At 46.0% G+C, this 14728-nt stretch overlaps 1 protein-coding gene across 1 annotated transcript; it reads right to left on the reverse strand.

The window, feature by feature from the left end:
- Positions 1 to 6727: 6727 nt before the first annotated feature.
- LOC125346518 (pulmonary surfactant-associated protein A-like) lies at positions 6728 to 8829 on the reverse strand. The gene is made up of 4 exons (XM_048339156.1): positions 8658 to 8829; positions 8309 to 8428; positions 7522 to 7599; positions 6728 to 7104 (listed from the first exon to the last, which is right to left on the reverse strand). Exons 1-4 carry the CDS (start codon positions 8827 to 8829, stop codon positions 6728 to 6730), a joined length of 747 nt encoding a protein of 248 aa, XP_048195113.1.
- Between the last annotated feature and the right edge of the window lie 5899 nt (positions 8830 to 14728).

The raw sequence follows: 14728 nt of genomic DNA on the forward strand, positions 1-14728 counted from the left end.
CTACCTCTTAGGGCAACCCTCCACTGTTGACTATGTGCAGCCCAGGCAGATAAATCTGAGAAACCATTTCCTCCAGTTAACGGTTTAATTTGAAGTACTCAATCTATCAATAAATGTTCATTTTTTAATCTAAATTTGTGTCTAATACTTGTTTCCATATGTAATTACCTGTTTATTTGTTTGCTGTCTTATTGACTGCCCCACCCCTTTAAAAGGAGAACTTCCTGAGAACAGGGATCTTGGTCTCCAGCTGGTATGTGCCTGCCAGCAAATGCCTACAACTTGACAGTGCTCAAGAAAGGGTTATGGGGCTGGGGATATAGCCTAGTGGCAAGAGTGCCTGCCTCGGATACCCGAGGCCCTAGGTTCGATTCCCCAGCACCACATATACAGAAAACGGCCAGAAGCGGCGCTGTGGCTCAAGTGGCAGACAGTCTTGAGCAGGAAGAAGCCAGGGACAGTGCTCAGGCCCTGAGTCCAAGGCCCAGGACTGGCCAAAAAAAAAAAAAAAAGAAAGGGTTATGGCCGGTGCCGTGGTTCACACCTGAAAGCCTAGCTACTCAGAAAGTTGAGATCTAGGGACCATGGTTCAAAGTCAGTGCGTGTGCGTGCATGCGCGCGCATGCGCGCGCGCACACACACGAGTTATGAACCAAATGCGCCCTTTAGCATCACACCCTCAGGGCAGCCTTCTTGGCTTCTGTCACGTTCCTTGGGCAGAAATTATATTCAATTCACTTCCTTGTTCCCAGGGTACATCACAAGGCTGGGCACACTGCAAGGAGCTGATGAGAGACTGAGGAAAAGAGAAGCTTGGAGCAAGACAGACACCTGGCAAGGCCATGGCTCCTCCAGGCCTGGGTTTCCAGGAGTGTTCGGGTTTATCACCAGAGCCTGATCAAGTGGCCCAAGTCCCTGATGTGATCTTGGATGCCAGCCTTTTCCCAAATTCACACTCACACTTTGAATCACTTTATTTCACAAATGACTCCAGAGGTTTGTTTTCTCCCTGTGGAGAGCAGGGCCAGGCCACTTCCCTTGGCTTCTGTCTTATGATTGGCAGTTTGGCTTTGCAAAGGCCATCAGTCCATGTACAGTCAAGGCCTGCCTATTCCAGTTGCAGAGAGCTTGCCAGGCACCAAGAGGGGCCCCCATTATTAAGAAAACCCTTCTCAGGCTGTGCTTCCTAAGCATTAGTATTAGTACAATGTATGCAATTTATCCATGAGCTCAAAGGACAATCCTTACAGCATAAGACAGATTTCCCCCTAAAAGTGGGTATCTAAAACTGTCTAGAATGATTTACATAAAACCAGGCCCCTATTAAGACTAAGACTAGACTAAGAGAAAGTATGGCTGCAGGAGGGGAGTTAGGGGGGGAGTTAGAAGTACATTTGTGAGCAAAGAAACAATAATAAGGCCTTGATCTGACCGTATTGTAACATATACCTAGAAACCCAGTATTCAGGAGGCTGAGACAAGAGGATTGAGAGTATAACACTAGGCTAGGTTACATAACATGACCCTGGCTTAAAATTAAAAGAAAAAAACTTTTTAAAGATCTACAAAGCTTTGATTCAGTGGGGATAAAGATTCTCTCTTAACAAGTCCGTAGGTCTGATTCCTTATAGATGTAGGGTTTGAGGTTGGATTTATGCTGATATTACTAATAACATCATCTTCATCATCAAAATTTTCTATTTATGCCAGGAAGAACTGTGTTTTAAGTGTCCTGCATTGTCACAGTCTAATGGACTGTGGAGACATAAAAGCAACAGAGACCCTTGTCAATAACCCAGACATATCAAAATTCTTTCAGGTGGGGATTGAATTAGCATTCATTCACCTTATAACAATCACCAAACACAGGAGGAAATAATTAGAGTGACAGTTGACAGAAGCAAGGATCCTCAGAAATGGTCCACTAAGGGCTGTGAGTTCTACACAATCATTAGTTAATCTACCAGTCCTGCATATTTGGTTCTGCATCTGCCAACTCATCCAACTACAGATCAAAAATATAGGTAGACCTATGATGATTATGTCTGTGCTGAGCATCTCAGTCTTCTTCCTTGTCATTACTTCCTAACAATAGCACAACTATTTATATAACATTAAGTGTTGTGAACAATCTAGAAGTGGCTTGAAGTATGCTGCTGACTTGTGTAGGTTCTAGGGGAGTACAGCACCATTGTATATAAAAGATTTGGGCATTTGTGGATTGAGGGATCTTCAGAAATCTTGAAATGAAGAGGGAGTAATTAACAAATAGATCTAAATTAAATTAATGCATTAGAATAAAGAAATAACTACCAATGAAATAAAAACTGGTTCTTTGGGAAACTCCCATAACATTTGGCATATATGACTGTGGTACTTTACATTACTGTTTACCAATTTTTATCCCTTCTAATTATAGAGTTAGGTACCCATAACTCTCCGCTGAAGTACTTGGCCTGTGGAGTAAATACCCAGACCCTCTGATATTTGGCTTGGCTTTGTGACCAGGAATGTATCGGAAGACAGCAGGAATTTCAAGGGTACTCAGAGTTGAAAATAGCCTCTTGTGTTTCTTTCCCAATCATGGGAAAAAATACATCCTCATTAGCCACAAATGTTGGGATAACTGCACGGTGAAGAACAGACAGGAAGCAGAGCTATGGCTCTAAGTGGTAGAGCTCTAGCCTTGAGCAAAAGAGCTCAGGGACAGAGCCCAAGCCCAAGTTCAAGCCCCACAATCAACAAAACAACAGCAAAAACAAGAACAGATAAGAACTTGTGGGAGAGGTTCATCCTACTGCATCTGAGATCAGGCAAGCCCAGCTGAGATCAGACAAAGCCTTATCTCACTAGCAAAACCAAAGCAAGAGAGAAAACTGAATGTTGTTGTGGGCACTTGAGACAAAAATCTGTTACATATGAGCTGGCTGACACATGATCAGTGAGTAATAGAAAAGTAGTTGAGATAGGTAAATTAGGAAAGAAGATGAAGTGTAGTCAGATATAGAACTTTTGACAGCAATGTTTAGTATATGTTGTTTTTTTGGTTGTGGGGTCTGAATTTAGGGCCTCAGCACTGTCCCTGAGCTCTCTCACTCAAGACTAGTACTCTGCCACTTTGAGCAATAGCTCCACTTCTGGTTTATGGATGGTTAATTGGAGATAAGAGTCTCACAGGGACTTCTCTTCCAAGGCTGACCTTGAATTGCAATCCTCAGATCTCAGCCTCTGAATAGCTAGGATTACAGGCATGAACCACCAACAACCAGCCTATAGACAAGATTAGCAACATAACATAATACTATTATGTACAACTGATTTTATAGCAACATGTTTTATAGTAGTAGGTTTGAAATCTAGATAGCATAGATACTAGAAGACAATTTATAACAAATCAAGCTGGCCCAAGAAGGGTTCAAGTGATTGACAGATCATTAGTAATACAGTCTAGACATGGAAGTAAAAAGTGTATCAGACATCTTTATTAAAACTGTGTTCTTTTCTGAAGGGAGAATACTCAGGTTTGTACTCTGGGCCTCATTCTTGCTTGGCTGGTTTCTATTATTTGTGTCATGTTCTCCAGTCCTACATTTTGCTATTATTTTGGAGCTAAGAGTCCAGTAAACCATTCTGCCTTTTCTGGTCTCAAAGCACTATCCTCTAGATCTCAGCCTCCTACTTAGTTAAGATTATAAGTCTGAAACAATAATACCTGGCTAAGAAAATGGTTGTGAGGTGAGGTTTTTCTTTTATTTTTAATTGGCGTTTCAGAGTAGAGATAGGTACCAAGGTAGCTTGTACTAAAGAAAAAATAACTTAAAGTGATTATCAAAGCATATAAATCAGAATGAACTATAAGCAGAGGTGACACACACATTTATTTATTTATTTGCTTGTTTATTTATTTTAGTATGTGCCAGTCCTGGGGCTTGAACCCAGGGCGTGGGCACTGTCCCTGAACTTCTTTTGTTCAAGGCTAGTGCTCTATCATTTGAGTTATAGCTCCATTTTCAGCTTTTTTTTCTGAGTTCTTTCTTTTGTTGCTATTGGAGTTAAGGGATTTTTCTGACACACACATATGTCAGAAAAAATATATATGCCTATTTTAAAATCCCTTTTAAAATCTAGTAATGCATTGGTAGTTAATAGCAGTCTTTAGAATTTGTTTTGTTTTGTTTTTGTTTTTTGCCAGTTCTAGGGCTTGAACTCAAGGCCTGAGCACTGTCCCTGGCTTCTTTTTGCTCAAGGCTGGCACTCTTCCACTTGAGCCACAGCGCCACTTCTGGCTTTTTCTATATATGTGGTGCTGAGGAATCGAACCCAGGGCTTCATGTATATGAGGCGAGCATTTTACCACTAGGCCATATTCCCAGCTCCAGTCTTTAGAATTTGACTGACTCTGTGATCTTCGGCAAATCACTTTAACGTCAATGTACTTCCATCTTATTTGCCACTGAGTAGAATAATAGCATTTATAGATTAACATGTTAATGCAAGAGTCCCTGGCACAGAGTTAATGTGATAAAAGTATCAGTCATTAGACCAAGAACGTATATTCCAGGAATGCAAGGTCAGTTCAACGGCAAAAATAAATCAACTCACTAACTTATCACAGGTTTTATTTAAAGTCTCAATTCAGATATGTACAAGCTTGCAACTTGAAGCTCACTTAATTCTCAAAACTAATACAAGATTACAGTCTCTTCATACATGTTCTTTGTTTGTGAAACTTTTGGTACTGATTTAAGATACCTCTCAAGCAAATGATTGTGTACTCTAGTTTTGTCATAAAGATCATTAAGGTTGCAGTTCAAAGCCAGCTGTTCAACTTCCAGCATTTTGGGTAGTTAATTAGAGATAAAAGTCTTGCAGACTTTCCTGCCTGGGCTGGCTTTGAACCATGATCCTAAGATCTCAGCCTCCTGAGCAGCTAGGATTAAAGGTATGAGCCACTGGTGTCTGGCTTAGGAATTTTCATTCTTGAGTCAAGGAAGGACCCAGAGTCAAAACAACTTGGACTTAAAAAAGTAGAGAAATGGGGCATCTCTTGGAAGCAAAGCAATGGAGCCTCATTGACCTTATCCTTCTCATGTCCACTCAGCTTTTGCTGGGGCTGAGTATGCGGGCAGATGAATTTGAATCTAGCCTCTGCCATTTTCTTTCAAAACGTTTCACTTTTTTCTTTACTTGAACTTAGTGTCTTTTGGTTGACATTTTTGCTTACGTTTGGCATTTTACCACTGGAGCCATACTTCCACTTCTGTATTTTTTTTTTTTTTTTTTTTTTGGCCAGTCCTGGGGCTTGGACTCAGGGCCTGAGCACTGTCCCTGGCTTCTTTTTGCTCAAGGTTAGCACTCTGCCACTTGAGCCACAGCGCCCCCTCTGGCCATTTTCTGTATATGTGGTGCTGGGGAATTGAACCCAGGGCCTCATGTATAGGAGGCAAGCACTCTTGCCACTAGGCCATATCCCCAGCCTCCACTTCTGTATTTTTGCTGGTCAACTAGAAAGGAGTCTCATACAGTTTTCTGCCTGGCCTGGCTTTGAACTTCGATCCTCAGATCTCAGCCTCTTGAGTAGGTAGGATTACAAATTCCCAACTAACATTTACTTCCTTAAACTTCATACGTGTATCCTCACATAAACCATAAAACAGGTCCCATGGCATCATGTATATGACAAGTTTCAAAACTTTCTACAAAGGGGATTGTATAAGTATTTTATATTGTATAAACAGTCACTTTGTAGTAGTGGTTATGATATTGATTTTGGGAGTCAGAGTAATTGGAAATTAATTGTAACCACAACATATTTTATTTTCATTTCAAAGATGAAGAAATAGTCTTGGGTAAAACAAATAACCCCCAAGAGTCACAGGGTATCTAAGCTATCCCAAGACACAATCTAAGACCCAGCACACAGTTGCTTACAATGAAATATCAGCTTGAATGGATTGATGAAAGAAGAATGCACTGGTGGGCTAGTGGTATGAATTACTCCATGAACTCTGAAGTGAACTGGGGGTATGTCCCTTACTTAGCAAGGTAGTACATGAGTTAGCTCTAAAGCAGGAGGATGTCTTCCTAGGCTGGTTATTGTTAGGTTAGGAGGCTGAGTTGGTACCCCAGAAACTCAAGGGATTGAAGCATGCATATCAATCAATGGGACTGAGTTCCACCAGCAGTGTGCTATGGCTCCTGTGGAGACTATGGACACCTCACGGAGACCAAGTTTGTCCTAGAGATCCTGGTACTGGATCATCTTGAATGGATGCTTAGCTCTGCACATTAGACAATCTCTCTGCCTGCTAGTATGTTTAACCAAGACTGCTAAATCTTGATGTGACAGGGCAGGGAATGGGCTACAGAGGAACACTAGAGGGCTGGGAGGCAGGTTGGAGGATCTTCTCTTCCTGATACCTCAAGGCCACCAAAGAGAAATGAAGGAGGAAAGAAGGATCTTCATCTCCTACCAAAGGTCAAGGGTGGCAGCAACTGCATTGGGTGGGTGCTCAGTTTCCAAGGAAATGTGAAGATGTTGTAACGATTATGGGGAAAAATTCAGGCCCATCTAGGGAATGAAGGGACTAAGGATGCCTCTAGCTCTACTAGCAAGAAACAAATTTGGTGGAAAGAACCTGTAGCATCTTACAGACAAAACAGACCCTTGAGCTGAAGGCTGAAAGGCCAGGCAGGATCCTGTCTCTCTTGTGGTCTGTGTACCTGCTCAAAACTCACAGATGGCCAGTCGGTACTGGAGGCAGCTCTTATCATTCCACATCCCATCTGCATACATCTCCACACACTTCTCTTTGCCCCGACCCCTGGGCTCCCCAGGGTACCAGCTAGTGAAGTTTACAGGGGCCCCATCTAGGTAATGGAAGTCTCCAGGAGTCTGGCCCTCAATCAGGCCCAGGTAGGCATAAATGTTGTATCTCTTCACAAGGCTTGCGATAGCCGCATTCTCCTCTGAATTCCTTGGTACAGCAATGTTGCCACCTGCTCTGGCACACGTCGCTCTAATAGCATCAAAGTTGGCCGACTGCCCGCTGGTGGAGAAGACCTTCTCTCCCACTACCAACATGGAACCCTGCAAGCGGAGGACTGAAAGCAGAGGACTCTGGGTCAGGATACCATCCTCTGCCTCTGGGCTATCTATGCCTTCCCTTCCTCTTTCAAACCTTGTTTTCTAAATTCCTCTCTGCTCTTATCTATCCATACCTCCATTCATCATTCATTCATTCACTTTTTCATCAGTGACTGGGAGAACTAGTCCAATTTTCTGGAATTCAACAGAAGGCAAGATAAACAGAGAATGTGCTCCCAGGATATGATTTAGGAGCAAATCCATGCCCACTTCTGTCTCCTCTGGGCCAGTAGAGACACTAGGAAGAGGAAAGTCCCCTTGTTTCCCCCAGGGCCAACAAGTCCACATTTGTCAGGCCTCTAGGTTCTGGAGGCTGGTGCTGATGGAATCTATGAGATACCTCTACCCCATGAATCCCCAACACATCCCCTTACCTCCCATTAACTGCTGGGCTTGATGTCTGAGCTCATAGAGGTCCGTTTGGAGCTCCTCATCCAGATATGCTGGAAGTCCTGTGGAGGGAACCTCAGGCTGTCAAAGATCCCTACTTATGTCAAACAGGTGCTGGACCAGCTACAAGCCTAGAGCACTGACCTTTACTATAAACCCACATTCAAGGCTTCCCTTGACCCTATGCACACATCTTTCATTACAGTTCTGCAGCTGTTCAATGCCTGCTCCTCTTTCCTACTGGATCTCTTGAAGGTCTCCCCATCTCCATCTGTGGACAGGTTCTTCTGGCCCTTGGAAGTGGTATGCTACCCGCCTCCTGCCCCCCCCCCCCCCCACCATAATGGTCTCTGCACACTCCTGGTGAACTTTTGTCCTTCCCTTCTCAGAGCCCTGGAGCTCCGCTCTGCCTGTTGGCCTCCCAATCACTTCCTCTGTCTGAGCCTCAGGTTTGTACAACCCTGTGTATCTTTCAGAATGGCCCCAGCACCCAGGAAGATGTCTTTGCCACCTTGCAGCACTGTCACCCTTTTGATGTCTAACACCTGGGTCTCTACATCAGTAGTCATGGTGCACGGAGCACTCCCTACATTTGTCCATCCTGAATTGTGACTATATTACCCAGACACCTCTGCTTCCTCTTCTCAATCTCATGTTGTCTTACTTAGCACTACACCTTGGGCACCTCCACTGCTTGAAAACGTGTATCCTTGATGTAGATGATGGGGCTACATCACCTCTGACAATTTGCCCCTTCCAGGGCCTGCTCACCTGGAGGGCCCCTCTCGCCAGGCACCCCCTTGTCTCCATGCTCTCCGGGGGCACCAGGGGCCCCAACCAGCCCATCACGCCCAGGGAGGCCTGGCATTCCTCCAGGAGGACCCATGGGGCCTGCAGAGAGAAGAGGATACAGTTATAAACCTCCATTGTCATCTAGGATGACACATCTGCCACTCTGTGAGCACTGGGACATGATACTCCAGCCTAAGGGCTCCCAGAAACTTCCACCAAGCCCCACCCAGCCAACTCTAGGGCCCAGCCAAAGCCCTGAACTGACAAAGGGCCTCATGAAGATGGGTCTCTGTCCCTTGGTGAAGAGTAGGTGTCTCCCACACAGTACCTGGAGGTCCTGGGTCTCCTTTGACACCATCTCTCCCATCCCTGCCAGGCAGCCCATGGGTTCCAGGAGTGCCAGGAATGCCTGAGCTTCCGATACAGACCTCAGTCCCATTGCACATGATACCAGAAACTGTCGTCAAGATGAATGTGAGGGCCAAGGAGCGCAGTGACATGGCTCCTGCTCCTGTAGAAGGAAAGGGCTACCATTGGCCCAAGGGAAGCTTTTACAAAACTCTGTCTCTAACCCACCATCCTGCGGTGTTTTTGTCAGGACTTGGGAACGTGGCAGAGTATAAGGGCCAGGCAGTTAGAGACAGAAGCCCTGGGAAGGCCTACGTTAGCTATGCACAGAAATCCCCGGCATCATCTGGGATCTAACTTCGTCTCATGGGCTATCTCACTGGATTGAGGTTTGTGCTCCTTAGCCTTTCCCCCACGCAAAGGTTCAGTAATGAGGGCATCTCTGCCTTCTCTCCTGGCCCTTGGTGCGGCCGGAGGCTCCTAGGCTGGATCTTACTGCCGGAAACCTGCCCACTAAGAACACCCAGGGGCTAGGGACTGAGCTCACCAATGCACAGAGCCTGCAGGCCGTGGGGCTCTCCACCTTTGAGTCATATCAGGGCGGTGGGCTGCACCATTTATAGGGATGTGGGCTGCTAGGCTTCCTCCCCACCCCTGTCACAAGGGCTATGCTCCAAGGAGGGCTGGACAGGAAGCAGCCATCTTGTTTACATAGCTCATTTCCTCATCTAGCACTCAACACTAAGAGCACTTAAGGAAATTTGAGGGGAACTTAGAATAGGCTAAGGGAAATTCCAGGTATGCAGGAAGGGAAACCTCTCTCTGGCGGAGGACACCTGTGCTACTCACAGCAAGCTTCACACTAATGATGGATGAAAGCCTATACCCTGGGACCAGTCTTTTTTTTTTTTTTTTGCCTCCTGGTTTAGTCCCAGGCAATGCAGTGACCACAGTTCAAATCATTCAAGTTCAAGGTGGTCGTTCTGACCATTCTGTCTGTCCTTTGGGACCTGGCTTGCCATCGAACCTCAAGCCTTTTCTTCTCTGCCTCTGGAGGCTATAGCTGAACTGATGGCACCTGAGCAGAATGACAGGCATCATTTTCTACCTTTTGCTGTGGTAGGTTCAGCCACAGGGAGGCAGGACAGGCCTGGATGGTCCCAGGATGGCAGCACTTTCTGGCTTGGGCCATGGATGACGCGCCATAACCTACCATGTTGACTGTTTTAGGTTGTCAAATGGTGTGTGAAACCCTGATATGTGAGAATCCCTATTCGAAGCCACTTAACTAAGAGAGAATCTCTAATTGTAGACAATAGCCACCGGGAAAAGAAAAATCCCCATGCTCCCTTGTAGGTGAAGAATTTTGAACTCCTAAAGGAGGCGGGGTGGGGTATAGGGGGTAGGGATGGGAACCAATAGGAAGCCACCAGAGTTCTGAGTGCTTCCAGCTGTCCTGGTGCTGTTTGCCACACACCCCTATGGTGGGTTCTGGGCCAGGTCTGGGTTCAGGAGAGCCAGAGCCAGTGTGGGGCTGGGGTAAGTGGAGGAGCTGCGCCATCTTCAGGCAAAAAATGGGAACCAAGCAGCTGGGATGTCCTGGCCCTGGTGGCTGGCCAGAAGGGTTTGCATTAGAAGGCAAACATGCCTTTTGAGTTTCAGCCTGGAGCTGCTGCTTTAGTATCCACGTAGTCCTTTTTTATTTACTTGTTAAACTCACTATGTAGCTCAGGCTGACTCGCTTCAGTCCTCAAATGCTGAGACACTTCATCTGACCTAGGTTATGTGATTTTTTTGTTTTTTCTTTTTCTTTTTATTACTTTGAAATGATACCAAAATTTACAGAAAAGTTGCAGATATTATACAAATTTTTTTTCTGAAAATATGAGTGTAAGTGCTCAGGGCTGGGTATTTAACTCAGTGACTAAACACTTATGTATCATGTAGGAGACTCCAAGCTTGAGTTCCCACATTGGGGAAAAACAGAGTAGGTTGCGGACTTGAGATTTAACCACTCTAATACATTCATTTGTGTAAAGTATAAATATGTTTTCCTGTATGGCCACAAAGCAACCACAAAAGTCAAGAAATTATCACTTATACAGTGTCTCCAAGTTCCCATACAAAATTCACCAAATACTGTCTGGTGCTGGTGACACACACATGTGAACGCATGTATACACACACACATTCACCAAACAACCTCCTTCATAACAAAATGATTCAGCAGTCTATTGTTAATAATGGCTATTTTGTAGGGAAGTTCTCTGGAATCATGTAGAGTTTATTCCTTTTTGTTATTCCTCCTTTCTTTTCCTTTTCCCCCTTTTCCTCCTTCCCTTCTCTCCCTCTTCTAGTTTTTTGCCATCAGTTTGTAAAAAAACAACCACACATTGTATTTTAAAACTTTTTATTTATTGAAATGTAAGTGCAACTGGGAAACCCACTAGTTATTTCTATTTGTGCATTTCCTACTAAGGTTTCTGTTGCCATACTTTAATTTGGCACTGCAGTTATTTTTCACTTATCTATGACCTTTATTTGTGGTTTCTTTTTTCTTTGTGAATAGGAACTATGTTTTTATGACAGCAAATTTGGTGAGGGCTTGATGTCTTCCCCCCACCCCTGCACCCCGAGATCCATGAGTGACAATTCTACGACTTCCTTTGGCTCATGAATTAACTAAATGCTTGATGCCCCTGCTTCCATGTTACTTTGCAAGGTTACTTTGCAGTCACCTTGGAATCTGGAAGGGACAGGAGTGATGAATGACATCTTCATGACAAGGGACTGAAACTAGCCCTAAGGAACAGCAGAGCCAAGACAGATACCCACTAGGCAAATGATGACTTGTTTATCCCAATCAGCAATGACAGTGCAAGCAGCTTCTCCCAAGCTCTTCCCAGAGGAGTGAAATAATGACCAGCCAGCCATACTTTGATAAGGCCTTTTTATAATGCATGCCCCATCCGTTCTTTGTAAAACCTATTGCTTATGTCTGCACTCCAAAGACAACTGAAGATGGGCCCAAGTGCTGTCTTCCCATGGCTGCCATGCAACAAGTCTCCTTTCTCTGCCCCATACCACAGCTGTCTTTCATGTAGAAAGAAGAGGCTGGAAATGACATGTGGGATCTAAAACTCCAGTTTTAACTCCACAGAACTCTCTCACTGTCTGTCTCTTGTTTCTCTGGCATGGGGTTTGAACTCAGACAAAAGCTCTGCCACTAGAGCCACACCCCTTGCTCTCAGTGCTACCTTTTAACGGGTGTTAAAAGCAAACCAAACACCTTTATAAAATAATTAGAATGACTGTAATGTATATTTCTGGACACCTGAGCTTGGAGGTGCCAATCGTAGGGCAAGCAGCTTCCTCATCTTGCACAATCTGGTTGCTAAGATACTCAAGAAGCAGGAAAAAGGGACCCTTCTTAAATTCATCCTGAGTTTCCAGTACTACATGGAGCTTGGGTCTGTGCAGCCCCCTGCCCCCCGCTGGAGCCAGGAATGAAACAGCAAACAATACAGACAAAACTAGACAGGTACTCCAATGCGTTTTGTGAGTGTCTAGCTGCTCATATGAGTTCTGGCAAAATGGGTGCTGCTTTCTGTCATGTGCAGTATTCCAGTGCATGTAGCAGTGTGGCTGTGGGCACACAGCTCTGTTACACAAAACTTCAAGAGGAACTGACCATCTTTGGCCTTTGCCTTCCTCTTGTCCTGGGCTTTGCTGCACCTGTTCTTCCTGGAACTCAGATCAGGTCTTCAGGTAGTGAGTGCTGGGAGGTTCATGTAGACCTGTTCTCAGCCTGCACCCGGTGCCCCAACCAGACTTCTTCCTCCCTCACTGCCTTCCTGTGGCAACTGGGTAAGTTCCAGCTCCTGCCCTGGCCTGACCAAGCTTCCCCAGGCCAGGAGTTACTGCAGGGACAGTGTTTTAATAAAGAAGAGCCACTCGCTCCTTCTCCTCATAGCTGAAAATGTGGGAAATGTAAAAGGGAGCACCCACAGAAAGATTAGGCAGAACAGGCTTTCCACTCACTGCAGGCCACGCCGCTCCACTTGGGCCACACTCAATCACTGAAGGCCCTTTCCCTCTGCTCAGGCCATGCCCCTTCACTCGTTCCCAGAAGGTCATGCACTTCCACTCCTTCACTGAAGGGTATGTCCTACCACTTCACTCATGACAGACCATGCTCCCCTCACTAACTGCAGGCCACACCCCTCCACTTAGGCCACACCCACACTCTCACTATAGTTCACATTCCTTCACTCACTGAGTTCAACTTTGTTGTTGGTCGTGGGGTTTGAACTCAGGGCCTGGGTGCTTTAGCACTCAAGGCTAGTGCTCTACCACTTTGAACCACAGCACCACTTCCAGTTTTCTGGTGGTTAAATGAAGATATGAGTCTCACGGTCTTTCCTGCAAACAGTGATCCTCAGATCTCAGCCTCCTGAGTAGCTAGGATTACAGGCATGAACCACCAGCACCTGGCCTTGCATTCAACTTTAATCAATTGTTCAGCCATTCAGCAGATGTCTAAGAGCTGGAGAATGAGGCAGACAAGGCTGATGTGTGGCTAAGAGCGCACCCTGAGATTGAGGAGCTACTGGCCATTAGTGCCATCAGTGTCACATTCCCAACCCTCTTTGGTCCCCAGGTCCCCCGCATGTGACATGGGGTTCCTAAGAAGCTCCGGGTGTGTGGGGGGGGTGGGGGGGTGGGGGGAGAGGTTGGTGGGGATCACAGTATTGTTTTACAACTCAAGCATTTCTGGGGTTTCTCCTTGACTTTTTTATTCATCATCCTAGCAATGTTATCAAATAAAGGTTTTAGTTTTACATAAACAATGTTGACAAGGAAAATTGTATTTCTCTAGAGGGTGAGGGAAGTATAAACTTCTGGAATTCAGACATCTTGTGGCAGCCAGGAGCTCTGGGGAGAGACTGGAACTTCCTTGTCATGCACACATGGCAGGGTTGTGTGTGTGAGTGTTAGTACTAGGACTTGAGCTCAGGGCCTGGACACTGTCCCTTAGCTTTTATGCACAAGACTGGTGTTGTACTACTTGAGCCACAGTTCTACTTTCAGCTTAATTTTCTTAAGTGGCTAACTGGAGACAAGAGTCTCATGGACTTTCCTGCCCAAGCTGGCTTTGAACCATGACCTCAGCCTCTTGAGTAGCTAGGATGACAGGTGTGATCCACCAGTTCCCAGCTAAGCTTCAGGATTCAATAGCAATTGGAACTTGCCACCATCCCTCCTCACCCCCCCGCCACGCCCCTGCAGTTTCCTTTCCTTGGCAGAAAAGGGAGAGCCAAGGTCCAGACAAGGCATGGATGCCTGTATGCTTTCTGAGGGAGGCTTCCAGGGCCAACCCTCCTGGCCAGAACCTGCACTGTGTGCCATGGATAGATGCCATAAATGCCTTGCTGAGTCTTCCCGTGGAGGCTGAGGAGAAGATGGATGTCTGCTCTGTGAGGCCCAAGCAGGGGACAGCTAGGCAAGCAGGGCCAGCCCCAATATGCAAGTCAAAGAGCACGCAGCTTCCAGGCCCCTGCTAGAAGACCCTGGGATGACTCTGGCTCCTCAGGAAGCAACCATCCCCCAAAGCTCTCCTGACACAGGCAGAATCTCCTACCACCTGTGACCTGACCGTTACTAGGAGACAAGCCCTGAGCCAGGGTCACTGGTTAACAGTAGGTGTCTGGGCTTGAGGGAGGCCTGGCTTCTCAGCAAGTAGCTCAGGAACTCCAGGAGGAGACAGAGAGACGTGAAGGACTCAAAGGTCTGCCTGAGGGCTGGCAACCATCCTAGGACAGGGTGCAGTGACTTCCCTTGTGCCCCAGAGGTCCAAATAGCCAAGGCCTTCGTGACCCTGATGGGGGGAGGGGGGGTGCTGGGATGGAAAGGCTGCCTCTTCATTCCCAACTCTAGCTCCCAGCCTGATGGGGCAGGCCTGTCTACTTTGCCATGAACTCTCTTCTGGATCAAGCAATACAAAAGTCCCTTGGTTCCATTTTGGCTTTATAGAGCATTGCCCAGGACTGA

The sequence above is a fragment of the Perognathus longimembris genome, chromosome 2, assembly GCF_023159225.1.
Source record: "Perognathus longimembris pacificus isolate PPM17 chromosome 2, ASM2315922v1, whole genome shotgun sequence".
In the NCBI taxonomy this organism is placed as follows: Eukaryota; Metazoa; Chordata; class Mammalia; order Rodentia; family Heteromyidae; genus Perognathus; species Perognathus longimembris.

What these genes read in the sequence shown, in the direction of transcription:
- LOC125346518 (XM_048339156.1), bottom strand. Translation starts at nt 8,829, where the DNA reads ATGTCACTGCGCTCCTTGGCCCTCACATTCATCTTGACGACAGTTTCT. An exon ending in AGGAGACCCAGGACCTCCAG is followed by an intron (nt 8,429 to 8,657) that starts GTACTGTGTGGG and finishes TTCTCTCTGCAG; the next exon opens with GCCCCATGGGTCCTCCTGGA. An exon ending in AGCCCAGCAGTTAATGGGAG is followed by an intron (nt 7,105 to 7,521) that starts GTAAGGGGATGT and finishes CTCTGCTTTCAG; the next exon opens with TCCTCCGCTTGCAGGGTTCC.